This window comes from Poecilia reticulata, linkage group LG9, assembly GCF_000633615.1.
Source record: "Poecilia reticulata strain Guanapo linkage group LG9, Guppy_female_1.0+MT, whole genome shotgun sequence".
Classification (NCBI taxonomy): Eukaryota; Metazoa; Chordata; class Actinopteri; order Cyprinodontiformes; family Poeciliidae; genus Poecilia; species Poecilia reticulata.
This window is the reverse complement of record NC_024339.1, coordinates 8,240,803-8,268,124: the sequence shown is the minus strand read 5'-3', so window position 1 is coordinate 8,268,124 and position 27,322 is coordinate 8,240,803. Positions and strand designations below refer to the sequence as shown.

Genomic DNA, 27,322 nt, shown 5'->3' with positions numbered 1-27,322 from the left:
ATTTTTTCTTGTTTCTTTTCTTCTTCTGAAGCTACTTCAGTATCTCACAGCTTTGTTTTCAAATTAGCTGGAAGTATCACAGTTCGGAAATGAAGAGAATTTCCCCAGCCTCCCTCCCTCCACTCTCGGAGGATGAAAGTCTCCTTTTAATAATTGCTGCTCATTAAGTGCTGCTGCTGTGAGCGTGCTCTCTGAGGCAATACTCTGCAGCCTGTTACACCTACTCACTGATGATGAGGAAGCAACATTTGCATTTAATTGATATGTACAACATGTGCATTGTGTAAGGCTGTGGCTCTTTTCTTTCCTTGTTCGGTGGATGCACAAGGCTTTTATTCAAAAAGCTTCGCCTCACTTTTGACGCAGTTGTAACTAGCTTGTGTTCACTCTTGATGCAAGTAATTTTTAAGATTTTTATTTTTAAGATTTATAAGTTTAAACTGCACACAGTGTTTTCGAACTTACTGATATTTTTTTATGCTTCCGTGAAACAGTGAAGAATAATAAAAATAATATTTCTGATAATAGTTTTTTTTTTATTTAATGTCATTGATTCAAATTATTCAAGACAATGATAAATCTAAATTCCTCTAAGAAGTTTGCCACAATAAATGATAAAAGATATGATAAATGCGCACCCATTTTTGCTGCTGATTCTAGACATGAAGCAATGGCAGTAATGCAGAAATGTCTTGTCGTGGAAAATTTTGGCATCAATATTAGCATTTTCGTACAAAATTTTACAACATAATCATTTAAAACCATGAAGGTTTTTTTCCCTGCTACATGAAAATAAGGTTATAGTATGTTCTCTGAACATGATGGTTGTCTAACTTTTAGAGTTCAACTTGTTTTCAGTCTGCTGAGGATAGTTAAGCAGCATTAGGTTAAATAGTCTAACCTCATATAAAGAAATAAAAGCTGCCACTGAAATGTGGCCCGGCCCGCTCCGTCACTGTCATCAGCTGTGAAATTTCACTACATGCACCAAGGCATCTGCACATGACAAATGAAGGAGAAGAGTGCAGCAAGAATATTGCTTTGGAGTTTTGGAAAGACGTACACATTTGTCTGCTGGAGCCAAATATTTATGTAAGGACAAGCAGAGAAGACCCGTCTTAGATTGACTTTTTCCTTACTGGTCAAACATCTCTGTTCTCCAGCTCTGAAGTGCCCCCCTCCACTTCTCCAGCTCCACTCTTTTTCCCCCCTCTTTCTCTCCCACTTTTTTAATCTACTCCCACTTGCTTTCATGCCTGCCTGCTCTTTCTCGCTAACCTTTCTCTGCTCAGGGGAGGTGAGTAATCTCTCTTTTTTTTTTTCTTACTGGAGAAGATGGAGAGGGAAAGAGAGAGAGAGAGAGGAGAGAGAGAGCTGAGGCAAGGAACTGTGGCCCAGCTTGAGTTAAAAGCTCTAATAATAGGCAGTGGGTCCAGCTCTCCATCTATCCATGCATCCAGCCCCGTCCACCCTTTGTAGCAAGTGGTGTTTTTTTTTTTTTTTTTTCCTTGGTGATCTAGTGAGCGTGTTCCCCGTGTTGCCGTGGTGATGGTAGATGGCTAATGTGCTACTTCTGTTTGTCTTTTCTCATCAGAAAAAGGCAGAAGAGGCTCATAGGATACTGGAGGGGCTGGGACCCAGAGTGGAACTGGTGAGTAGCCACTTTTACTTTGCGTGGACTTTTCTTCTCGTCTTTGTGTGCTCTTCTCTCCTTAAATTTTTAAACATAGAGCAGCGAATCGGCTGCTGCAGAGCTCGGCTCTGCCTCAGGGGGCGTTCATTCTGTGAAACATCAGCTTAAAAATAGATCCAATTATTTGACCTCTTTTCATTAGTTCCAAAGTTTTGCATTGCTTCTCTAATTGATGACATGTTTAATTATTTTTTTTAAAAATGACTGAGGAACCTAATTTAGGCCTTTTTTCCATTTTGTAACCTCTTTAATTGTTTTATTTTTTATTTTTTGTCCTGTTGTTGCAGCCTCTGTACAATCAGCCATCTGATACCAAACAATACCATGAGAACATCAAGATGTAAGTCTTACTCCACATTTGTCATATTTACAGTATTTATCTAATGTTGGGTTCATTTAAAAAGAGAATTGCATCCTCAACTATACATTGAAGACATCTGAAATCAGCCGACTAGCTGTGTCGTAGTACAACTATGGCAAGTAATGGTTTCAAGAGCATTAACACTTTTAGCATACTCTTCGTATATTTTGAAGTTTTTTTTTCTATTTTAGAAGACATGGCAGAGAAAGTGCTGTAATTTGTGTTCTCCCTTTCGTAAGGTAGCACTCCCACCTTCCTTCACTTGTTGCATGTTGTTGATCAGATCTAGGCAGGATAGCGCCACCTATCCCTCTTATGAAGGTAATACTATTTCAAGATAATAGTTTAGAAGCTGCTGGCAACATGTTTATTAAGCAGCTGACTACAGACTGGCTACCTGAGCAGATAGCTTGACTAGCTAGCTACTATCAGTTTGTTTTTCCATTGTTACATTTTACAGAACAGCAAAACAATGTATTTTGCTAAATTTCTGCTAAATTTAGCAATATTGTGAGGAAAACGTGTGTGTGTGTGTGGGTGTGGGTGTGTGTGTGTGTGTGTGTGTGTGTGTGTGTATATATATGCTGAATTAAGAACAACTTACTGTGCAGTAAGGACTTGTAAATTTATGAGTGTAGCTGTGAAAACTGCAGGCTCTGTGCAGCTGAGTAGGGTAATTTAAAAAAAAAACATTGCAAAATGTACATGTGTATTTGTGCTAAAAAAAACTATTGGAATAAATGAAAATACTACAAACAGAAAAGTGCAAATATCAGCAGAAATTTTATTTTAAATGAGAAAAACTGCAAATGACAGCAGGGATGTAAACACATATTGTTGGGAGCAGTGATGCAGGGAGGAAGGATCTGTTGTAATGCATAAAGATTCCTGGATTTGTATTTTTTTTTAAAACCCAAAAACAACAATTCTCTCCTTCTGCTTAAAATCCCCACAATCTTGTGCTGCATCACCATCACTTTTATATGCTCAAACAAATCCCACATTACCAAACTCCTCCCCCTCCCAAAATACACACACAAATGGCAGTAAGATGGAAGCAGATATCTGCTATTAATATTAGCCCAGTTTTAGAAATCACATTAATATTGATATGTCAAAAAAAAAATTACTAACATTGGTTGATGAAGGTGACTTTAATTTGGGGTGTCATGCATCCCTAATAATTTAATATCCACAATTAAGTTAACAATAGTGTTTTTTTTTAAGTTTGGTTTTGTTGTTTCTAACAACTCTTGGTGCCTGTTTGGTTGCCTCTGTGCCTGCTGTGCATCTTGTCCCTCTGTGTCACTGTGTCCTTGGGTAAGACGTTGGCCAATTTCCGATGTTCACTTCAAGGACAGAGAGAAGCTTTCCCACGAAGACGCTCACTCGGCGTTGTTGAAAAATTTGTTGCTTTGTTGCTTGGTTACTCTGTCTCTCTGACATTTGGAGCCCATCATGTAGGGCTTGCCCATGTTGTACTGTAAAACTTGTGGGAATAATCATATTTCAGCTGCCTGTTTAATGTCCAATCATGCTCATGTGTCCCACTCCTCCCTTTAGTGTCAAATGTGCAACATCTTGTTCATTCAGACAACACAGCTGTGATGTAATTAGGTCTGTAGGGCTACATAACTGGGGTTTATAATAAAGAACTGGGTGGGCTATTGAACTCTTGTCTCCTGGTGGCTTTTCCGTTTTCTACAAACATGTTGGATGTTCATATTTAGAGTTTTACACGATTATGTGTTGATTTAGTATGAGGAAGGATTTATTGAAACAAATGCACTGTGTGGTCTACCCTTGTTTTAGCCGGGGTTTAAAGAATGATCATGTGATGCGAAGAAGGGCTCGCTCTCATGTTTTGATGACCTTTAAAATGTAACTTAAGGCTGCAGAAACTTTCCCCGTTTTGACAACAGTGTGTATTTTGTTGGCTTGTGATTATGATTATCACTTAAAGCTGCAGTGTTAATAACGGGACACATTTTTCAGTCGTTTATTTTCAAAGTTATGGGCCAGACTAACACTTATTTAATTTACACTTGGGTGTTAAATGAAGTATAACAAATACATTTGTCATACCGTGGCCAGCGTCTGCATGTGTTTACCGCTGACTCTCTGAAATTTTGATAGATTTTCAGAAAACGATGTGATCTCAGGACAAGAGATGAGGAGCAGCAGACAACAGACCACATGAGACTGTTTAACATGACGACATGTGACTGAGGGAGGAAACAGCTGGACTGTTTAAGAAATATCAAAATTAGGGACGACCGTCGTATTCTGATGTCCAGATAATCAACTACAGCATGTCAGAATAACTCGAGCAGTTCCTGTGTGTTCGTGGCCATGATTACTAACAAAAAGCATCAGTCAGGATTACATGTGGGCGTGACTCGGGCTGTAATTAATGATTATTTTAGTCATTGATTGCTCTGTCAGATTTCTATCTAGTCGACTGTTTAGTCATCTTAGGCCTGTCGCAATAAGCAGTAAATCAATTAATCGCATGATAAATTAAAACAAGCTCAATCATTTCTATTTGCATGATTTATCGTTTTACCCTCTCTCTCTCTTTCTACCAAAAACTGAATGACAAAACTCTCAAGATCTCAATTAGCCCTTTTTTTGGTTTGTTTTTTGGAGGACAATTTTGTTGACAGACTTAATCATTCACTTTATTTGTTGTTTCTGTTGGTTTGTTTATATCGGATATTTTTAAAAGGTTTCCAGTGTTAAATGTTCATAAGAGTGTAAAATGTATTGATCTTTGAAAATGTACTCTTGCATTATTATGCCATTACATTATATTGCTTGGAAATTGTCTCAAACAACATTATCATTTATTGCAATAACTTCTGGGACAGTTTATTGTCCAGCAACATGTCTTTTTGTGATAGGCCAATCTTACTTTGCAGTGACTTAGCCTGCGTTCTCACAGTAGGTAAATGTGAGGCAAATTCACTCGTTTTTTTTGGTTCATATCAGAATTTTTCACGGCACTCTGAACGACCTAATTGTGATCTTTTCATCCATAAAAAAATCTAATCTGTGCCATTTCCATATGTGGTAGTAAATCGGATGTGTATTTGACCTGCAGTCTGAACGATCATGTCGCGTTTTGTTTGTCATTATTGTGAGACCTGCGTCATAATTCTGCACCAGAAGAAGTTGCACTGTAAACCCAGATGTAAACGATAATTATGAGCTTATGAAGGAAGTGTGCCGGTGAAGCACATCACGTCACAACCCCACCACTCTTGGCTCTGACGACACATCCAAACAGACTTTTCTATAGAAGTTGCAGTTGCTGCTCCACAAAAATACATTGCTATTAGTTTTGCTTTCTTTCTTAGTAGCTTCCCTCGCCTTATGATCTTGTGACGATGCCGTCTGCTCCCATTGGTGAATAAACTTTAAAATCATTCCATAAATGGATCCACCCATTGCTACTTCCGTAAACGGTACGCTGCTATGTGACGTCTATTGCAGTGGAGTTTAATTGGTAGAATCAATGATGAGAAAAAAGGATTTCAGCCAAAAATCAGAATTGAGCATCAACACCTGCCGTGAACGAAGCCTTGGAGTTCTCCTAAACTCTATTCTTGCATGAGACTGCAGACATGGACGTTCTTTTTTTGTGTTACAGAATTACAAATTATTTTTTTTTAAAAAACAACAAAAAAGCCTAATTTGATGGAAAATGTCACATTTTTATCTGGTGACTAAAAAAAAATTTGATTTAAAAGCAGGATGCTTTTTTTCTCAGCATCGGTGACTAAAAGTTTCATCCATGTGAAGTTTTTTAAGAATACTTTAACTCATGTAGACACATCTGAAGGTTGTCATGGGGTTTCTCTTCCACCACTGACAGTGCAGCTCGGGCACAGCGGCATACCACAAGACAATCCTGAACTATTAACCGCTCACTGCCGTCTTCACTCCTTTTGATCCCCGTGCCGTTTGATCAGTATTATTGCCTCAAAGCAATTAACTGAAAACCGCTTTCACTCCGTCTTTGTGCGCGCGTTATTAAATCCCAGCGTGTCAGTTTGACTGAGCACAATTAGCTTCTTTGTTTTGTTAACCGGTTTGATAAGTTTGGCATTGATCCCCGCCGGCAGCGATGGCTACCGATATCTCTGTGGATCTCTGCGAGCCCAAACCCCTCCTCCCGGTTCGCTTGCCGCACACACACACTCACAGTCAGCTGATGAAAAGTAGACCGACATCCCTGCGTAACTGCACACGCTGAGGACAGAACTTTGAAGTTCAAGCCTTTTTTTTTTTCTCCTTTTTTTTTTGCTTATCTAGCAAGCCTGAGCAAAAACAACTGCAAAACATCTATCGCAAGCCTGCATATAAAGAATCTTTCATCAGCTTTTGTGTTTTTTTTTAAGTATTATGCCAAATTACAGAGTTCTCCGATATCTTAGAAAGCACCCGGGCTTAGAGCGGGACAAAGGGAACCTTTTTGCAGAGTTACGGGGCTGCTAATCTCGTCTTTTGCCATCTGTTGTGCAGAGGGAGGACAATACCATCTCTGTCTTTTGAGAAGATGTACTTTATCAGGGTTGGATTTAATTTTTGTGCGTGCGTGTGTGTGCGCGCGCGCGCTCATGGGTATATCACCTCTATGCAGCTGCAATTAGTTATTTTTCCTGCTGCAAATTCATGCATGGCTCAGCATATGTAATTATTTCTAGAAATCAGATTTTTTTTTTTTAGATGAGGCAAGTCTTTGCATGCTCATTCCCCTTCATAAAAGCCATATTATGTTGAAATTTCCTCATACACCGATGGATGGCACCCTTTTTTTTTTTTTTTGTAAGTCATGTGTCCTTGTCTCGGTCCAGCGGGAACCAGCAGCTCAGCCGAAGTGTCTAACATAGACTAAGATTACATTAATCAGTGGAGAGCATGACCTTACAAGTGACAGATTAAGTGTCAGGAATAAAACCTTGTCTTGCAGCGAAGAAAGAGACAAACCGAGCAGCTGCCTAAGGAGATTACTGGCCTTGACCTTTATTTGAAGCTGCGAGTCTGCCGTTCCAAATGCAGACAAGTTTTATAAGTTTGGCTCCCCTCGCTGTCCCTTCCACCCAGGAGCAAGATTGAGTTTATCGAGCGGCTGCACTCGAGGACCAGCGTCGTTTCTGTTCATGTGAAAGTGTATTGTAAGATTGTTTTTTTTTTTTTTTTTTTTACCATTCATGCTGCAAAGAACTGAGGTTGAAACGTGCAAATATGCTGCCTCACAGCAGTCAAAATGCTTCACACTATATTTGGAAGGAGCAATGAAATATATATTTTTTTCATTGTGGTTTTGTACGAGCTAGATAAAGTTAGTTTAATTGAGAAGTGGAACAAAAATTGCTGATAGTTTTTACTAAAACAAAACATACTGCCTGCATTTGTTTTATTTCGGGATGTTGCAGTTAAGCTTGTCGCAATAAATCTATTGACATCATGATAAATTTGACCTCGCTAATTTCCACACCTTTCAGATTTTATTAGCAAAACCTTGAAAATCATTTATCATCTACCAGCATGTTGCTTTGTGTTTGTTTGTCACATGAAATCTCTTAATAAAATCAATTGGGAAAACTTCAATAGACATGGAAGAGGAAGATGTGACGAATGTAAAGTCCAGCCGTTGACATATAGACTGTTTCTGTTTCAGTGTCATGTGGTGTATTCCTAACTTTCCTCTTTTATCCATTTAGAAACCACGCCATGAGGAAGAAGCTCATCTTATATTTCAAAAGGAGAAACCACGCTCGTAAGCAGTGGGTAAGTAGAAAACTCCGTTTGTGACTCAGCTGGGACTCGGCCAATGACAAATGACTGGTGTGAAACCGGGCCAGCTGCTCCTCGAAGTGAGTGGCCATTTTAGACCTGCCGAAGAGTGAAAGAGAAAAAAAAAAAAAAAGATAAAACGCTCTCTTCAGGTCTCTGGGAAAGCAGAAAATGAATAGAAAAAGATTTCCCCATGTCTTTTGAATTAATTTTCAGCCAAACTCCGTAGTGAGCTTTTTGAAACGTTGATGTTTTTTGATTGGCGTCGTCGGTAAATGAAATCCAAAAAGCATGGCTAAAAAAATAAAGGATTTTTGCGAATCAGTCGTCAAATGTCTGCTAAATTGATGCTTTTCCTCTTTTAAACGTATTTGATGCAAGACAGAATGAAAGTCTGAGCCATGGGTAAGTGTCTGCTCTCCTCTCATGTTGTGGGGGAGGCAGCTGTATGTGCAGAGATATCGCCGTGTAGTTTATGGGCCCTCCGAGGGTCACGTCTCCACCAGGGTTAATAGGTTGTCTGTGATGGAGGCAGGAAAACTGCACCTTCTGTCTGCCAGACCTCTGCTCCAAATCCTCACTCTGCATTAAACATTTTAGGGCTGCAAACTAATGATTATTTCAGTGATCAATTATTTTGTTGCTTATTCTGACGGATAAATAAAATTGGCACATTCTGCAGATTTTTCATTTCACCACTTAAGCTTTTTTACACCTTTTTAATACATTAAGTGATGCAAAGAGGCAACTAATTCAATTCCTTAAAAAAATAAAATAAAAGAGCATTCCATTAGTGTACTATTGATCATTTGTCACAAAGGATGTATCTACAGCTAAAGAAATGCTGTTTGTAATTTTTTTAGTAAAAGTAAACGGGCCTTAGAAGGAGTGTTTTTTTTAACAGAATTTAAATTAACTTAAGCTGAAACTATGCCACTTAAGGATTTTTTAATGGAGCATATTTCCAAAGAGTTTTTGTCTTAAATTCCAATTTTTTGAATCGTTTTAGCTTATCTACTGCTCCCAGTATGTTCTTTAATGAAACGGCATTTAAAAAAAATAAAAAATCTGGATACTTCAGTTAACCAAATTAATCGTCAAGTTACCAAATTACTTGACGATTATTTCAATAAACAATCAGAATTAAACAAAATTAATTAATCACAATTAATTAAATGAATTTGATCAATCGTTTTTGGCCTGGAACATTCAGCGTGTCGCTCTGCTTCCTCAGAGTTATTTTCTCGATCCAATCTTGCAGGAGCAGAAGTTCTGCCAGCGGTATGACCAGCTAATGGAGGCCTGGGAGAAGAAAGTGGAGCGCATTGAAAACAACCCGCGGCGCCGGGCCAAGGAGAGCAAGGTGCGGGAGTACTACGAAAAGCAGTTCCCAGAGATCCGCAAGCAGAGAGAGATGCAGGAACGAATGCAGAGGTGGGATTTCGTTCTAGACGCGCAGCAGAGCGCAACCGCCTACAGGTGCTCTGCTATGGCCGCCGTTCTGAAGAATCACCAACAGGATTTCTGTGTTTGTGTGTCTGCAGCCGCGTTGGGCAGCGAGGAGGTGGCCTCACCTCATCCGCAGCCCGCAGCGAACATGAAGTCTCCGAAATCATTGATGGAATATCAGAGCATGAGGTAAGCTCTTTCTGTTAAAGTTGGTTTGACCTCCACCTGAAATTGCCCTTTGGCAACTGTTTGGGTTGAAATGCGACTCTGCAAGAGAAAGGTAAGTTTTGTTCAGAATGCTCACTTTGCCTAATCCGTAGGCAGTTGAAGTTTTGGAGTCCTTATACTCAGTTACAAACTTGTAACTTATTTTTGAAGTTTTCAGACATCCTGTTTTTAATTTTTTTTTCTTTCTTTTTTTTACAATCATTGGAGACCAGACTGTGTGACTTTAAACCATTTATACATTTTCTCACCCATAACGATCAGTTTCTCTCTAGTTTCCATGTTGTGCTTCAAAGTTCTTGTTGTTGGTAGAGTTCTCCTTGAAATATGATCTAAACCTCAAGTTTGTTAAGCTGACAGTGGAACCGGGCAAGAAATTGAATTTATTGATCAAATTTTTTGTTTTTGAAATTTTAATTTTGGGAAAATCTGGATATTTTGGGATTTCATAGTTCATACTATCAGGATCCAAAGCCCACACGTCTTGTCAAGCAAGCCTGTTTGACAGCTTCTATTTATCTGGAAGATTGAAAATATTTTCTGTTATTTGTAATTTCTTTTTCAGAAGCGAAGCAAAGAATTTGTTTTTTTTATAACTAAAATCTAAAATTGAGATTTTAGTGTAAAAAAAAAAAAAAATTGGGGATTTTATTTTTAAGCCAAATTGCCCTACCCTAACTGAGTTAAAACACTATTTATTTAATTGTTATAATATAGTTTGAACCAGTTTGCTGCTAAGAGTCTAAATTGCAAAAATAATTTTGTAAAACTGTAATTTTGTAAAAAATATTTGATAAAATAAATCAAAGGATGAGTTTTCACAAGAATATTTCTCATTTTTACTGCAGGAAGATTAATTTAGCAAGGCAGAGCTCTACCTTAGGAAACAGGCTTGTAAACAGATAGTTCTCTTTAATGCGGCAGGAAGCAGTGATGGAGATTTCTGATGGCAGGCTGCCAGACATTTCCAGCATTTTGATGCAACTCATCTCAGTTTAAACCCACTCACTCAAGCTGACTCATTGTTTCACCGTACTTACATTCAAATACACAAATGAAGTCATCTAACTTTTATGTAAATATTAATAAATTAAGTATAAGAAACACAGACTTGCTCTCAATTTTGTGAGAAAAAGCTAGGCTTTTGTCTACAATGTACTAATAATGGCTGGTTCAATAATAAATCAGTCATTGGAAAAAAAGAAAAAAAAACTTTGTTGGCATTGCAGCAATTAAATCTTCCTCATATTCTTATTACTGACCAGCTTTTTTCTTTGTTCCCACTTTGGTTTTTGATGGCTTTATCTTTGTTTTTTGAGCTCCACGTGTTTAAGTTTGGAAGGCCTCATTGCATCACCCTAATCATTGGTTTCCTCTAAGCTCTCTAAAGGATTGCAATTAATCAAAGGAATTTAAGAGTTTATCTACGGCTAGCTGTTCTTGTGTCCAAAATATGATTTGAGAAAATCTGACTGGGGAAACTGTGGAGTTTTCAAAAGGAGAGTTTTTGTAACCACTACACACAATTAATGTCAATAAATCCAAAATTTCTTGAGGTTTCAAGTTGATTCACGTTCGTTTTCTAACATTTTGGGGTGGAAATGTAAAGCTGAATGTCTTCCCAATTTAACATCTTTACTCTCATTTACCATCTAAGATCCAGCCTCATGTTAAAGATTTTTTATTGCTTAAGTTTATCAAACTGCTTAGACTGTAGTGTTGCATCATTTCGTTGTTCTTTTCAAGCCCTGATATCGATCACAGTGCATTTCACAACCTGCTTAGTCAGCAGTAGAGCTGACTGGTCATAATGGGAACTTAGTGGTTCTGTTATGTTTTTTAACTCTACAGTACATAACAGTGTTTAACTGAAAATATATAAAAAAAACATCTTTATAAACTTCTGTTTTTCTCCTTGACACTAGAAACCACAACTGTGCAAATAAATATGTGAACATTCTTCCTTTCTGCATTTATTATGCTCAGGTTTAAAGAAAAAAAACATCTAAGAAAGCTTATTTTAAAGAAAAAATCTCTACTCCTACAGGGTTGTGCTGATGACTAAATTATAAACAGAAAATAAATCAATGGCTTTTCTCCTATTAATTCATTGGTTTTAAAAGGGGCCATGTCTTTACAAAAACAGAAGTGGTTTCTCTTTCAGCAGCAGTCTGTTTACTCCAGGATTTTCTTTGCTTTCTCTTTCCCGTCTATGTGGCACGTGCAGAACACGGAGAAGCAAATGCGGCAGCTGGCCGTCATCCCCCCTATGCTGTTCGACGCCGAGCAGCAGCGCATCAAGTTCATCAACATGAATGGGCTGATGGACGACCCCATGAAGGTTTACAAGGACCGGCAGGTCATGAACATGTGGAGCGAGCAGGAGAGGGACACTTTCCGAGAGAAGTGAGAAAAATCTCCCCCCCCCACCCCCAGTTATTATAATTATTACCGGTAAAATCTTTTCTCTCTGGTCAGATGCCACATGAGTCGACTTAAGCTCCTTACACAAAGTTCTTGGCAGCGGCGTCTTACGCCACAGGTTTTAACGTGCCATACTCCCTATAAAATTTGCGTAACCAATAATGGGTCAGTGAGGGTTTTTGTTGTTGTTGTTTTTTTGTTTTTTTTGCTAAGGAAGTGAATCTTCCCCTTTCGTGAGAACTGAGAGGAGGCTTGGAGCTACCAAATCAAATCAAGACCACACAGTAAAACTGGTGACTTTTAAGTTACCCACATACAAAGAGCTCTAGTTTCCTCTTTGGGTCACACTCGCCAAAAACAAACTCTTACTGCCTTCACCAGTAACTGTCATCTGGGATGTTTCTTTCCGCATCTAAGATAATTTAAATGAACTTTTATGTTTCTCTTTTTTTTATGTTGTGGATTTTTTTTGTTGTCTTACTCTGGAAGCTCAGACGATTTAAATCTGATCAGCTTTGTTCTCCTGTTAAAGGTTCATCCAGCATCCCAAAAACTTTGGCCTGATCGCTTCTTTTCTAGAGAGAAAGGTATGAAATGCCTTTTTCTTAATTTTTTTCTTTTTTGCTATTTTTGGAGTGATTTTGTGTTCAGAGGAAGTGAAAACCTTTACATTTGCATTTCAGACGGTGGCAGAGTGTGTGCTCTTTTACTACCTGACCAAAAAGAATGAAAACTACAAGAACATAGTGCGGAGGAATCGACGCCGAGGGAGATCTCTGGTACTATCACCTCTTAAAATCACATTTTCATCCGACTGGGAAGCATTATGTTAATATTGCGTACATGTACAGGTTTCCTGAGGCTGAAAATAAATTCATATACTGCTGTCGCTGGTCATTAGCTGGTGGATATGAAGCTTATTTACTATGTAACTTACTACTCTGAAAGTCATGATATTCCCTGTTCTTAAACACACTTGGCAAAAATTAGCAACATATTTGATGATTTTTTTTTTTACTAACAGAAAGCTGGACTGCATTTATATGCAAAGGAACAGGATGGAAAATGTTTCGAATCATTTACAACCTTCTTAAACATTTGCGAAAACACCTTTTTTTGGTGTGTTGTAAAATATTGAGCTACAGAATCAATCAATCAAATTTTATTTGTATAACACATTTCAGCAGCAAGGCATTTCAAAGTGCTTTACATAATTAAAATAAAAACAGCATGTGACATTGAATAAACAGTGAGAGAGATTTAAAAAAAAAAACAAAACATAAAAACATAAAACCCGCACCCCTTTTAGGACTTCAGTTAAACATCATTTAACTGGGACACTAACCCTCTGGGAGTTTAGTCAAAAACACCGGATTTTGAAATATGAACTATATTCTTGGAGCTTTTTCACAGATTGTCATGCCACAATCACAGAATTCAGTGGACTTTATTGGACTCTATGTGACAGACTGATGCAATGTAGGGCAAAACTGTAAACTGGAAGGAAAATTATCAGGCCAAATTCCTCTTGAACCACCAAAAATAATCTTCATTTACTAAACACCAAAAATAACGAGGGAAAGAATACGTCACATATGTATTTATGAATGTCTTCAAGAATGATAACGGCCTCTTTAACCAACCAACGAGGGAAAGCCCAGATGATGATGTCATGGCTTTAGAAACTGACACATCTGAGTTCCTTGGAGTCGCACCTGTGGATGTACTTTAAAGCCTCACCTCAAAATGCTACCTTCATGCTTGACACAATGGGAAAGTCAAAAGAAATCAGCTGAGATATCAGGAAGCAGATTGGACCAGTCTGGTTCATGCTTAGGAGGATTTTCCAGACGCTTGAAGGTGCCACGTTCATCTGTTCAAACAATTATACGTTGTAGTCAAGACATGATGGGACTAACCAACCATCATATCAGGAAGAAGACGAGTTCTGTGTCACTGAGATTAAAGTATTTTGGTCCAAAATGTGGGAATTGGCCCCAGAATAAAAGCCAAAGACCCGGTGAAGAGGCTGGTAAGACGGTGTCACTATTCACAGTGAACCGACATGGGCTGAAAGGTCACTCAACCAGGAGGAAGCCATTGACCCAGGAGAAACGCAAAAAGCCCAGATTGCAGTTTGCAACAAAGATCTTAATTTTTGGACACGTCATGTGGTCTGATGAAACTAAAGTGCAACTGTTGGGGCATAAGGACCATTGTTATATTTGTAAAAAAAAAGAAAAACAAAAAAGGAGAACACCTCTCAGCGGTGAAGTATCAGAGTGCCAGCAGCATTTGTGTTGGATTAGTTTGCTGCAGGAGGAACTGGTACGCTTCATAAAATAGAAAGCATTGCAGGGTTTACCCCAGAAAACTTGCTAAGCCCGGTGGTCGGGGCGTCAAGGCGGTCCACCGGCGGTCCACCGCGTTTTTGTATTAAAAGAAGTTAAGTTGACAGGAAATGTAAAAGTATTACTGTGTAAATTATATGTTATGGGAAAAGATCTCCAGTGAAATGCCATTTAAACCCACAACTAGTCTAAAAATAACAAATTTGCACTTCTGTTTAATCCAAATTAAGTCAGCAGGTCCACCAGGCCCCCAAGGGCTTCAGGGGCCCCATAAACGCTAAAATTTTAAAACAGACCACAGATACATTTAATGTAACACTTGTTTATTGAGATTATCAATGCTGTTAAATTGTATTAAATTGTTTAGGCATACATACATTAAATGATTTTAAATTGTTTAACATTTAAATACAAGATTTTAAGAAGCTGGCAAGTTTGCTTTGTAAAACTTCAAATAACAATATTCATAGTTATAAATTGTTTTGTTACCATAGCAACAATCTGATGCTGTGAGTTTAATCTTTGAATTTACAAATACAAATTGGTAAACTGCGATAACTTATTGCTTTTTAGACTGACCAATTAAACTACTCCCTTCTCCTATATTTCACAAAATCTAACACAAAAGCTGTTAGAGGTGCTGATGTTTTTAGCAACAAAAGGGGCCCCTAAGTCAGATTCTGCTCAAGGCCTCATAGAGCCTTGGACCGGCCCTGCATGATGAGGTAATCCGCTGCACTGTGCAACAAACGGGAGATTTAATTCAATGCTGCTAATGTGGCTTTAGTAGCTCTTTCATTTTGTGTCTGTTGAATTTTTAATAAGCGTCACAGAGACTATTCTGGTTGGTCGAGTTTTTGGGACGAGTTTTTCAGATCTCCGTGTGGCCGCGCGTATTAACTCTAAGTAGACAGCGCATTTGATATGGTTTGATGCATCGTGTAACCGGAAAAATAATACTAAAAATAATAATAAAATAATATAAAATCAGCGTGATGCGTGACTCCGAGGAGAGCGCGAAAGCTCCTCATCAGGCTGAACCTGCATGATGAGGTTAGCGCTGCTCGTTATCCACAAACTCTCCAGCAAACCGGGATCATAGACATAAACTTTACAGGGAAGACAGACACAGAGCCCCACGCTGGGCAGCGCGTTGAGATGTAAACGCAGCATATAATTGTTCGTTCACAAAGATGAATCATTCTCACCCCTCCACAATGCGACCTCTGAATTCGCTACAAGTTATTCCTGTGGTTCACATAGAGCTGCACAACCAGGGCTAACGCGGCTGGTTTAAACTCTTACCTAGAGTTCTCCAAAGGATCATAATTCCTCACAGTAGGTTTATGTAAATATCCATACAGGTCAGCCTGTGTCCAGTTTGAGTGAAAGGAGGCGCGCGCGATCCCGCTGAGGTAAAGCAACAGCAGCACACGAGGTAAAGCGCAGAGGCGCCAGCTGTGTGATTGTTCCGTGTGCTTTCGGGTTTAAATGCATAAACTATAAACCTATCATTTAGGAATAAATCTGCTCTGCTGGTGAAATGCTAAGAGCAAAATGGACGCTTGAAGCCCGGCTTTAAAAGAAAAAAAAGATTTTTTAATTTTATTTTTATTTTCCTAGTAACGTAAACAAGCAACGCTTAGCCTGGCGGCAGGGCTAGTAAAACATGGCGGGCCGCCAGGCTTATAATACACTGGGGGAAATCCTGCATTGTGAAGAAAGAACATTATGGTGGAAATATTGAAGTAACATTTACACACATCAGCCTGGATGTTAAAGTTGAGACGCAAACAGGAAATTGACCTCGGCACACAGCCATGGTGGTTACAAAGTGGCTTAAGGTCAATAAAGTCAATATTTTGTTGTGGCCATCACAAAACTCCTATCAGTCCTCTAGATAATTTGTGGACAGATCTGAAAAAGCATACCAGTGAGAACATTTATGTAAACTTTTGATTTTGAAGACATCAATAAATACATTTTCGACACATTACTTCTGTACTTACTGTGACGTTAGCATTGCTTATTCTGACGGACCTAAAACAAGGTAAGCTGGTCTGAGAAGACTTCGAAATTTTGAGGTATTCTGTCAAAGCTCATTATTTTTTGCCAATTGCATTTCTACACTTTTTTTTTTCTCCTTAAACCGTCCACATTGTGTGCCTGTTCATCTGAAGCCATTCATCAGACGCAGTGGCAACGGCTACATTTTAATTTGCTCACGACCTTTTCGTTCTGGGTGTATTGTGACGTCTCCTGGCCTTCCTGATGAAGTCTGAACTTTGACGTTCGCTCCACATGTTTTGTCACATCTAATGAGCTCACTGTGACGGAAAAGGTGTGCTCAGAGGAGGAAGTGAAAGTGCATTGCTGTAGATTGCATGAGCCGGAGAGAAACTGAGTCAAAGTGCTCAGTCCCTCTCTATGGGCGGTCACTAGATCAGCCCTGGGGAGATTATTTCATGGGGTTTCTGGGCCTCAGTGATGACAGAGGAAGAGAGAGACTTTTGTTCCACTTAACGTTCACGTACCATTAAACATCTATGAGTCGGTCTATGTATTGGTGCCGGTAGACTGTGGCGGCTTGTTTTTCCCTGGATGAAGCAGCTAATGCAAAGACGGCTATTAGCAGAGACCAATTGTGAATTTAATAAGATAATGCAGCATAGAAGGTTCTCTGGTCTGAGTGCGCAGCTGTAGTAGTCTGAACTCTAACCCCGAAAGCCCAGACAGGCAGGAAGCTGGTGAGGAAGTGGTTCTGGGTGCAGTTATACAGCAGAAATGCTCTTGCTATAATTTCGGAACTCTCATATCCTGTTTTGTTTTACTTCTTATGACATTTTGTAGATTTTGCTTGAAGGTTAGCGGTCATTCTATAGCTGAATCGAAGCGAAACCAAGATTCTACACATAAGCGTGAGAGAGAAAAGGCTGTTTTTCTTGTTCCTATGTTGTTCAGAAACTTACTTTGGGGAAGTTGTTTCATCTAAGTGCCAGTCGACCGGAGCTTGTGACGTGTGGAGGTAAAGTATTAAACATTGCATCTTTGCTGAAGAATTGAAGTTTTGAAAAATATTTGTGGGTAAGAGAATTGAGATGTTGTTGCACCTTAACTTATGATGTGACTTGAAGTTTGCTCATAAATAGATTGTGAAAAATGTGGTTGGGGTGAAAAAAAATGCCGCTTTAGATATTAAATATTTAAATCAAGCAGAGATCTTGCAACGATTAATCATGAGGATAATTTTAGCTGATAGGAATATAATTCAAGGTGATGAATCTCTCTAGCCTTAAGAAAACCCCCTTACTAGTGAGGCTAATAAAAAAAAGGCTTCGGTTTATTAGAGAGCACAAGTATGAGGCTAAGCGGCAATCTAGAAAAGGTCAGGCAGCCTGATTAGTCCAGATTAATTCTGTTTCAGAGTGATGGGCTCATCAGGGCCAAAGCAGCGGTGGAAATGGATGCAATCATTATTTAAATACTTATGGGTATAATTGTTTCGACGAGGTGTTATGATCTGAGGGTCTAAAGTGTTTATCCATCAAAACAATTGTTTTTCTCTTCGCTTATGAAACAAGTTTACTCTAAATGATTCGCGCTGTCAAGCTGAAGGTGGTCCAAGATGTTTAACGAGACGCGTTATTATATATTTTTTTCCCTTCAGGCGACCGGCGCGTTGGATATTTATAACCCGAAGCTTTTTACAGAATTCACTCTAAAATGAATCCGAACAGCTAAAATGAACTACCGCTCAGCCGTGAAATGTTTTGGAGATGTGAAATTTACTGGAGCACTCCGATGTTTGTTGTTTAATTGCAGCACGGCCAGCAACAGCAGCAGCAGCAGCAGCAACAACAACAGCAGCAACAACAACAACAGCAGCAGCAGCAGCAACAGCAGCAGCAGCAGCAACAACAGCAACAAGTGAACCGGAACAGCCAGGACGACAAGGAGAAGGAGGAAAAAGAGAAGGAGGGGGAGAGAGACGAAGAGAAAAATGAAGCTGAAGACAAGGAGGATGGAATGAAGTGAGCCACTTTTGAATTCTTCTGAATCATGTCTGAAATGAAAGCTGTCCGGCACTGAAAAACCGTGTTAAAGTTATGAAATTTGTTCATTTCCTGACATGCACTTAGTCAAAAACTAAAGTTTGAGTTAGAGCTGTATAATGAATAAAAAAAATCTACCGCTAACTGATTGGATAGCAGTAAGTATTGAGTAGTTGCTCTCTGAGGTTATATGTTTTTTTTCCCCCACTGTCGTCACCAGAAAATGTTTCCTGGTGACTTTTAAGTGATTTTCTAAAGTCACTGTTGGTTTGCATATGCTGCTGTTACCCACAGATCATCTGTAGCCTGATGCATAATTTTTAATAGTTCACATTGTTGAAGTGGGCAGAATGAACTGTAGTACTGAGCAGTATTTACATACACAACTCTAGTGCTGAAACGATTAATCGATTATTGAAATAATCATCAACTAACTCAGTAATTGATTAATCATTAACTGGAGTACACGAAAGGGCCATTTACCGAAAAAGCACCATATTCAGAAAAGTAATTTTGCCAAAACTGCAAAAATAATTCATTTAAGATGAAAAAGAAAACTTTTAATCTGTGAATATGTTCTACTAAGATCTTCTCAAATTTCATAGTTTTAGCTTCACATGCTTGAAGTTCACCAAAGGAAAGCTATATTATTGCATTTTAAACAGCAAAATGCTTATTTTCTTTAGAAAGAAATGTTATTTATTTGCATTTTTCAAAATGTATTTCTAATATTGTATAAAAAAATAGCTTGAGAAGTTAAATAAAAAAAATCTGTACTTTTTTACTTTTTTAAATCCGATTAATTGTCAGAATAATTGATTGCTAAATAGTTAGTCACAGTCCTACACATCTCACTATTTGGGGTTTGTGTGAAAGCAGAAGGACAATAACGGTGTACACTGATTAAGCACAACATTATGACCACTGACAGGTGAAATAAATAACACTGCATATCTTTGTATCATGTCAGTTGTTACAATGTTATTTTTTGAGTCAGATTTTATTCACCTTAACCCATAAATACCCAAATAATGTAATCACATGCCACATATTTTTCAGATATGATGGAGCATTGAAAGGATATATTTTGGAAAGCTAGAGTGAATTTTAAAATCTATTTATTTCAAAACCTACTGCCAGGTTATTCTCCCCTGGCAAATGTTTTCTTATCTGCTTCTTTTCCTGGTTCTTATCGTGATGCCAGATCTTCTTTCTCCCACAAGTTTGAAACTTGTCTCTTTTTTCTTTGTTGTTTTATTTTTTTAAATCCTGGATTCTGTTTTATTTTTTTGTGAAAAATAATCTCCATAATTAAACCAGGTGTCACTTTGACACACTGTGTGCTGCATGTTGCGGGTATCCCTGTGCGTGTGTGTGCATGTGTGTGTTTTGTGGCACTGGGTGGGTGGACAGGTGGATGCAGTGATCAACGAGCGAATGTTTTCTGGCTGGGTTCCTGCAGAGGATGAAAAACAACAGATGGAATATCACGGCTTTCTGTTGCCTGAGAACTAAAATCTCTGTGTCTGCGGTTAGGTTGTTTATTATGCTGTCAGCTGAGGTTGTATCCTGCAGTTTGTTTCAAGCAATGCCAGCCCATATTTATAAGCATCTGGGCTGAAAAAGAAGATGATGATGGTGATGTTGATGAACCAGTGGCCATTGCTTCCCTGCTCTGAGGAAAGGCCTGGGGACTCTGTGGCTCTTTGCACACCCTGCTGCCTGCCTGTCACCCCTGGCACAGCTGGCTCGCCTATATTTAGAGCGCTACTAGCTCCCTTTGGCAAGATTAATGGAGTAGGAGGAAGATGAATGGAGGAGCAGGAGGTTGAAGCTTTGTTGCCATCTCCTCCATGCCATTGTGGCGACATGCGATAAATTATCCTGAGAGTAAAAAAGAATGAAAGAGCAGTGTAGGCATATCGTACACAATCACATTTTGCTCCCCATCGTCTCTTGCTGAGCAAGATTTCAGTCTTTTCAAATTGCCCAGAAATATGTTTAGTTTAACTTCAATTTGATAACTTAAAATAAAAAAAGAAAAGAATTGGGTTCGCTAGTTTGAATTTATTGCTTTAATTTATTTTGTTTTCTCCAGTCCACAAAAGGCTTGAATCTTTCAAACAGACCTAGATTTAAATGCCTAGAATTATTTTTATTGTATCGATATTTGAGCAAACTTCTTGGCAGAACTGATGGTGTTTTTTTGTTTTTTTTGCATTTCTGGCAGAGGACCTTTGTTTTAGGGATTATCCATAACTAAGGTTAAAGTCTTAACCGTAGGTAGTTAGTCTGGCCTTTTTTATCCCCTCAAACAACAGTTTTGATGTTCCTGGCACCGTTGTACTGTTGAAGCCTCAAATTTTGTCCATTTTAAAACAATTTTGCACTAATTGTAGCTTTCTGGTTGAACACAGATCTTTTTAAAGCCTGACCTTCTGATTCTGACTGATGCCACCGATTTGTCTATCCTTCTGTGTTGGACATTATGGTTTGGGACAAATGGCTGGAAATATGGCAGCAATGGGTGTTCTGACAGGACAAGGATCCCAACCACATCCTATTATGAAACTGGCTTTAATAGTAGAAAAAGAAGATAATTAAATCGATATTATATGACCTGCCAGACCATACTAGTTTAAATTAACTATACGTATTCTGATACAGAGGAGTGGTCCCATATCCAGCCAGAAACATAATTATGGATCCAAAAAGCTTCTGATTTCTGCTTAAGATTCAACCATATACATGTGCAAGTATTTGTATATCTTTGTTTATGTAAATTTTATTTCGACCTGTATGGATTTTCTTCATTTTGGGAAAATTGCTACATTGAAAATGAAACTATTTAAATGTCCAGAATTTAAAAATATTTGTGCTTGTTTGTGACTTTTATTAGTTTGCAGCATTTCTGACTCTGTCGCCGTCTCTACAATGCAGGGATGACACTTCTGGAGAAGATGCCGAGGACAAGGAGCCCACTGTGGCTTTCAAGGGAAGACGAACAGCGAACAGTCAGGGCCGCCGCAAAGGCCGCGATACTCGCTCCATGAACAGCGAAGGAGAGGAGACCACCACTCCGCCGCTCAGCAACGAGCTAGGTTAGCACAAATGAGCCTACTCTCATTTTCTTTTCTTTTTTTTTTACCTTTACTAAAACTCATGAATGTTGCCATTTGAAAAGTTGCTTCAGAAAAACACGAAATCCTGAAAGTGTAGGACAAATCAATGACGATGTTTCCCCAGAGAACAATTTGTGAAGTCTTTAGCTAGAGGCTAATCATTAAGAATAAATGGCAAAAAATAAAAGTTTGTATTTTTTAATTATTAAATAAAATTTCGTAGAAGTTCTACCGCCAGTGGTACTAGACAGACAGGGTGACCTTTGATCTACTTGTAGCCTCACGTTCTGAACCACCAGAGTGTACTGTTGTTCCTCCGTTCTCATTGTTTTCTTTTGCAAACTCTTTAGCAAAAGGGACCCGCATAATTGGCATAACTCAAATTAAATCCGTCTGAAGTTTTCTTGCCTCAAAAGCAGAAGTATTACTTAAGAACAAATAGTCGTGCTCAGCAGTGTTTTCCTGCTTAGATTTCCTTCCCACCCCCCTCCCGCCCCCTCAGATAGTAATTCAGTCATGTAACGCTTTAGCTCCGGGCTAGTACAGGATTTGTGATGTTTCAGCAGTTGTGTGTGCATGCCTCAGTCGTTCCCGCGGCACAGGTTCAGTCACAGGGATTCCCCAGGTGACGAAGGGTGGAGGAGAGGAGTGGGGGTCCGCTGGCAGGAAGCTGCCCCGCCCTTGCCACTGTTTGGTCTTCTGCTGGTTAGCGTTGCCAACTGGCCCACTGTGCCCTTCACAAGTCCATACAGAGGACTTATAAGTGCAGGCTGCAGCCCTCCTGACAGCCTGGCTTGCAGCCTATGCAGGGAAAGCAGCCAGTTGTTATGTCTATAATCATTAACTGACTTCTCTCCTTGGATTTCCTGCTTCCTCCATCTAAAACAAATAGTCCTTAGCAACCAAAGCTGCAGTGCTTCAGTGCAAGCTGCCCTCCCCCTTCCTTCCCCCACCCTTTTATTGTGTTTTTTTCTCCTTCTTCAATTCATTTCTCTTCTTCCTTTCCTAATGTCAGTCACTCCCTAACTGACTTTATGACAACTGCCCGCTCCCCCGCCTCCTCCCGCCTTCTCTAACTCGCTGCTTCTCTATTTTTTTTTATTTATTTTTTGACAGCCAATCTGGAAATGAATGAGAGCTCTCGCTGGACTGAAGAAGAGATGGAAACAGCCAAAAAAGGTAATGCAGATCAAACTTTTTGTCTTCTTGTTCTGGCAGCTTCGCTGTGCGTTGCAACGTGGTTGTCGGATCAATGAGCATTAGCCGCCCGAGCGCCGTTTGAAAGCATTGCCGACCGACGCGGGTGTGACTTCCTGTTGGAGAGGCGGCAGCTGCCACGTGCTGCGAGGTTGTGTCTGTGCGTGTGCTTCTCAGTCTGCCTGAAAAGGCGTTTGTTGCTCTTTGGAGCCGTTTCCCTTTCTCTGTGGGTCAAGGCGGTTCGGCTTTTATCAGGGAGGCTGTAAAGTCTGTCCCTTATCAGCAAAACCCCTGCGAATGCAGCAGTCATTAACTCGGGCTGTTTATTGTCCCTGACTGAAGATTACCCAAAAGCCTATGGCTGATTTGCAGAGGTCACTGTGTGCGTGCGTGTGCGTGCTCGTGCGTGCGCGCGTATTTGATTTGTATATTGGTTGAACCTCAGTTACTGATTGATCGAGCTTCTTGAATTCAGCGAGCTCTTCTGCATACAGCTTTTCTATGTGGGATTCTTTGATCTTCACTGATGATTTCCCTCAAATATGTTTAGTTATGTTGAATTTAAAAATTTAATTTAATTTTGACTTTTTGCATTAGTAAGTTTTCACCATTCTATGTGGAATAAATGTCTGTCTTAATCTAGAGATGCACCAGTTAGAATATTTCATCTCAGATATCTGGTTTTTGTTACATAAACTATGGCTGAGATCATTTTTCTTCAAGAATTATATGAAGATTTGAACAATATCAAGTCACCAATAATTATTTATTTATAATGTTATTGATTTTTTTTTTTAAAACAAGGACAAAATTATTACTAAGTTGACATTTTGCGCTGTCTTAAGCATCCAAAACACGATACTTGGTAACATGGTACCAAGTATCATAATTTCTCTGTACTCCACTAACATTTGCTACACATTTAAATCATGAAGGACAGTGGATTCTGAGGATCAACATTAGAAGCTACTGCTGCAAATGATACAGTTTAAATTGCTTCTTACATCTATTAGGGTTTTTTCTTAAGATATGTTATTGATGCAGAAGCTGGCCAACATAGTTTTGTTTACAGAGGAAAATCAAAATCCATACGCACTGAAGAATTGGGATTAGCTCTACCTGTTAGCACTTAGCGGGGAAAGGTCTTTTTTTTTTTAGCCAATATAAAGTTTGCGATGGGTTGGTCATCTCGTTTTTTATGTCAGACTTTTAATGTTCTAAATTTTGACATCTGTCAGGATTTCCTGAGTAGGCAGCTATTTTGGTGCCGTTCGCATGTAGTTGGTTAGACTAAAAAAGTCCTAAATTCATGCATTTAAAGTTAATTCCTTAAAATGTCTTGAATTTGTTTTATAAATTGTAAGTTGTCCTTGTATGATGATCTTAAATTGTACCAGGCTGTTCTGTCTGGTAAAAGTTTGAGTCTCATGCAGACATCTTCATTGCATTCTGTGGTTTGAGGTGGTTGAGGCTACCGGTAATTAGCTGCTAATGTACCCTCGCTAGCTGGCTAGCTTTCCTGTGTCTGCCATGGGTAAGTGCAAATTTATCACCAGTTGGCTGGACAACATTAATTTTTCACCACTGGCTTACTTCTGTTGCCAACCAATACAATGCAACAAAAAAAATAAGTTTTAAGCTTGGCACTGCAGAGGATTTTGCAATGCTTGGTTGAAATACAGCAGGATCCTTGAATCATCTTTTATATTTATAGTTTACAAGTCATGCATTTTATTCAAGGTGGCATTAAAAAGTCTGAAATTTGACTTGCAGATACCCTGAGGTTGTCTGGTGTGACCCCTTTCTGCTTCTTACTACTAGTCCTTGTCCTCCATTTTAAATCAACCAAAACTGACTTTAAATCTGCTCAGCTTTAGGTAGTGTCTCCTACTAAGTGTGTGTGTGTGTGTTTTTTCTTTCTGTGAGTTACGAGGTTATTTAGTGATAACTGCCGCTGGCCTTGCTTGAACACGGTCCTGTGTAGTAATCCTGGTTAATGTCTTCAGTTCCATTCTCCTGCCGTGGGATTAGTGGGGCACTCCATCCCAGAGGATTAGCCTGGCAGCTCAGTCGAAGCAGAGCTTCTATGAAGGGCTTATGTAACCACAAACACAGGACTCCAGCTACAGTTCAGTAGAGCCAGAGAGGAGGAGCTGCTCTTAATGTTTTTCATCAGTTCTACCAACCATCCTCTAACCCGCCCACAGGGATTGCGTCGCTCCGAGACGCTGAACGTCGCTGCCTTCCTCGGCCTGTTTCTGCACAGTGTTGAATTAAGCTCTTCCAAGTCATGTGCTTGATATGTATATGTTTTAAAGAGGCTTAGGTGTCCTGATGCTATTGTATTTATCCCCTTGAGCTAACCAGATCTGAATAATGACATTACTGTTCTTGGCAGAACATCAGCGCTCCGGCGTGTTGTTGCCAGCCAGTTTAGCCTTAAGCAACGACTCTGCCACACTACTTGGATGGTTTGCACTGATCAGATTTTTCCTGGCCGATACCGGTTTCAGATTTTCATTAAGGACTGATTATTCAGATTTTGGCTTTTGTTTTATATAGGAAAAGTGCAAATAAGAGTCCAAAATGTGCAGGTTGTTCTATGATAGAACTATTAAAACTAGAGGTGTCCCAATTCTATATTGATATCAAAATCAGTTATCGGCCAAAAACGAGTTTCTGAATATATTGTCCTGTATCTAAAATCTTGGACACAAGCATGCAGACCAAATGGTTAATAATGAATGAATCAGTTGTTCTCATTCCTGTTGTTGACTATTGTGCTCTGTTACACTGATATCACTTGATCAAGCCTTTTCTAACATTTTCCACTACAATATAAATTACAAAAGTATATTTGATTCGTGTCGATATCTAATCGTGTAATTATCGGTATTGGCCAATATTCAAAGCTGCAATATTCACTTCTTTATCAGAAGTGAAAGAGTTGCATCAGGACACCCCTAAATAAAATACGTCTCCCTGACCTTCAGTAGTTTTTGTTAAACTCAAGAAAGCTCGTCAAAATGCATGCAGTTGGTTGTTTTTATGTAATGCAGATGATGGGAGTTCTCAGTTTTTCAGTAATTTACTTGCCCTTCAAGGGGAAAAACTGGCCTATTCTGACCTCTGGTCACTATAAACCCTTGGCGACCGTTGTGTCTGCATTCTCTCGGCCTCATGTGCAGCCGTCTTGGTCGGGGGTTTATGTAGGTGCACTAATCTGGTGCAGGAGGAACCCATTTAAAGGAGCAGCAGGCAGGGAAGGCCACGCTATCTCTCCTCTCTTTATTGCGCCGCCGCCGCTCTCGTCTCTCGCTCCTGTCTCTGGATCAGAAGATGGCAGCAGCCCAGATTGGCAAGAGCTGTGGAAGATTTGGCAAACACCTCTTTTCTCTCCCTCCTCCGCCCTCCCTTCCTCCCTCTCCCCCTCACTCTGTGTTGTTATAAACTGAAGAGGTCACATTCAAGATGAAAAGCAGGTCAGTCAGGAAAAATGTGAAAGCCTTTATGCTTTCTCATGGTATCAACATCAACTCCTCTTTCTCTCTCTCTTCCTCTCTCTCTCCTGCCTGTGTGCCCCTTTTACTCTCCACTTCTGTATTCTTTCCTTTCCCTTTCTCCATTGTCTCTCTGGCTCCGTGGCTGGGCTCCCTCTCTAGCTCTTTCCTCTCCCTCGCTGCTCTCTGTTTACTCTTGGACTGCCTGAATGTGTGTTTGTGTCTGTGTGCAAGAGTATTAACAAGAGAGACGGAGGGAGGGTGGGGGCGGCGGCGGCGGTGGGGGAGTTCTAGCGAGTTTGTACTCACTCATGCGTTTGTCTGTTCCAGTGTGTGCGTGCGTGCCGGCGCGCCTGCTGGCAGAGCAAGGCAGGGGGCGGGACAGACCGACGGAAAGAGGGAGGGAGGGAGAGAAAAAAAAAAAGATAGGAGAGATCAGATGAGGGAGAGAAAGGCTGAGCATAGAGCGCCGCCCCACAGTCCCACTTTCCTGTGGAAGTCTTCTCAGACGACCGCCATTGGGGGAAGAGACGCAGCAGAGCACAGCAGCACTCACCGGAGCGCTGGGACGACATTAGCGGGAGGAAAAAGGAGAGTGCGAGAGAGAGAGAGGAGCATGTGCCATTTCGGAGCATGTCAACTTGACACCGGCTCAAGTTTCCAGCCAGCTGCCAGGAAGAGCGCAGCGACCGAGCTGTTTTCATCTCCTCTGCTCTGGATCGGAAGGCCCAACCCCAGAAGAGCCTCCCAGCCGGGGCTCTAGAGAGACCAGAGCGTCTGACAGAGCTGCTCCGTCGCTGGGCCGCAAAATCCACGACTGAGGCAAGGGACAGGGCATGTGACAGACAGGAACAACAACTTTCTGGCCGCACCAGGTGTTGATTGGACTTTCTCGGGGAGGAGCTACTGGAAGTCGAGTGTTGTGATTGGGTGTGAAGACACCACCTGTTTCAGCATGGCTGCCGCTTATTGGATGTTTGTGCCATGTGTGCTCCTGCGGCAGCTAAGTTTCTGAGTCGACCAGAGCTGATTTGTATTGTGTGCTGGCTTATGATTAAATCAACTGTGTGCAGCGAGGGTGTCAGGACAAAGTGACCTTTTGCTTTCTGTAAATGAACTTTGCTTTCTGTTTTAGCTTTAATGCAT

At 39.9% G+C, this 27,322-nt stretch overlaps 1 protein-coding gene across 4 annotated transcripts in view; it reads left to right on the top strand.

The window, feature by feature from the left end:
• ncor2 (nuclear receptor corepressor 2) overlaps positions 1-27,322 on the top strand; it is a 115,859-nt gene that overhangs the window by 53,688 nt on the left and 34,849 nt on the right. For all 4 annotated transcript variants that reach the window (XM_017306696.1, XM_017306695.1, XM_008417496.1 and 1 more), the window contains exons 7-17: positions 1,595-1,651; positions 1,981-2,033; positions 7,784-7,850; positions 9,118-9,290; positions 9,401-9,494; positions 11,758-11,936; positions 12,487-12,541; positions 12,638-12,733; positions 18,128-18,336; positions 21,298-21,458; positions 22,596-22,658. In XM_017306696.1, coding sequence (XP_017162185.1) covers positions 1,595-1,651; positions 1,981-2,033; positions 7,784-7,850; positions 9,118-9,290; positions 9,401-9,494; positions 11,758-11,936; positions 12,487-12,541; positions 12,638-12,733; positions 18,128-18,336; positions 21,298-21,458; positions 22,596-22,658 — 1,207 coding nt within the window. The remainder of the gene's footprint in view (positions 1-1,594; positions 1,652-1,980; positions 2,034-7,783; positions 7,851-9,117; positions 9,291-9,400; positions 9,495-11,757; positions 11,937-12,486; positions 12,542-12,637; positions 12,734-18,127; positions 18,337-21,297; positions 21,459-22,595; positions 22,659-27,322) is intronic.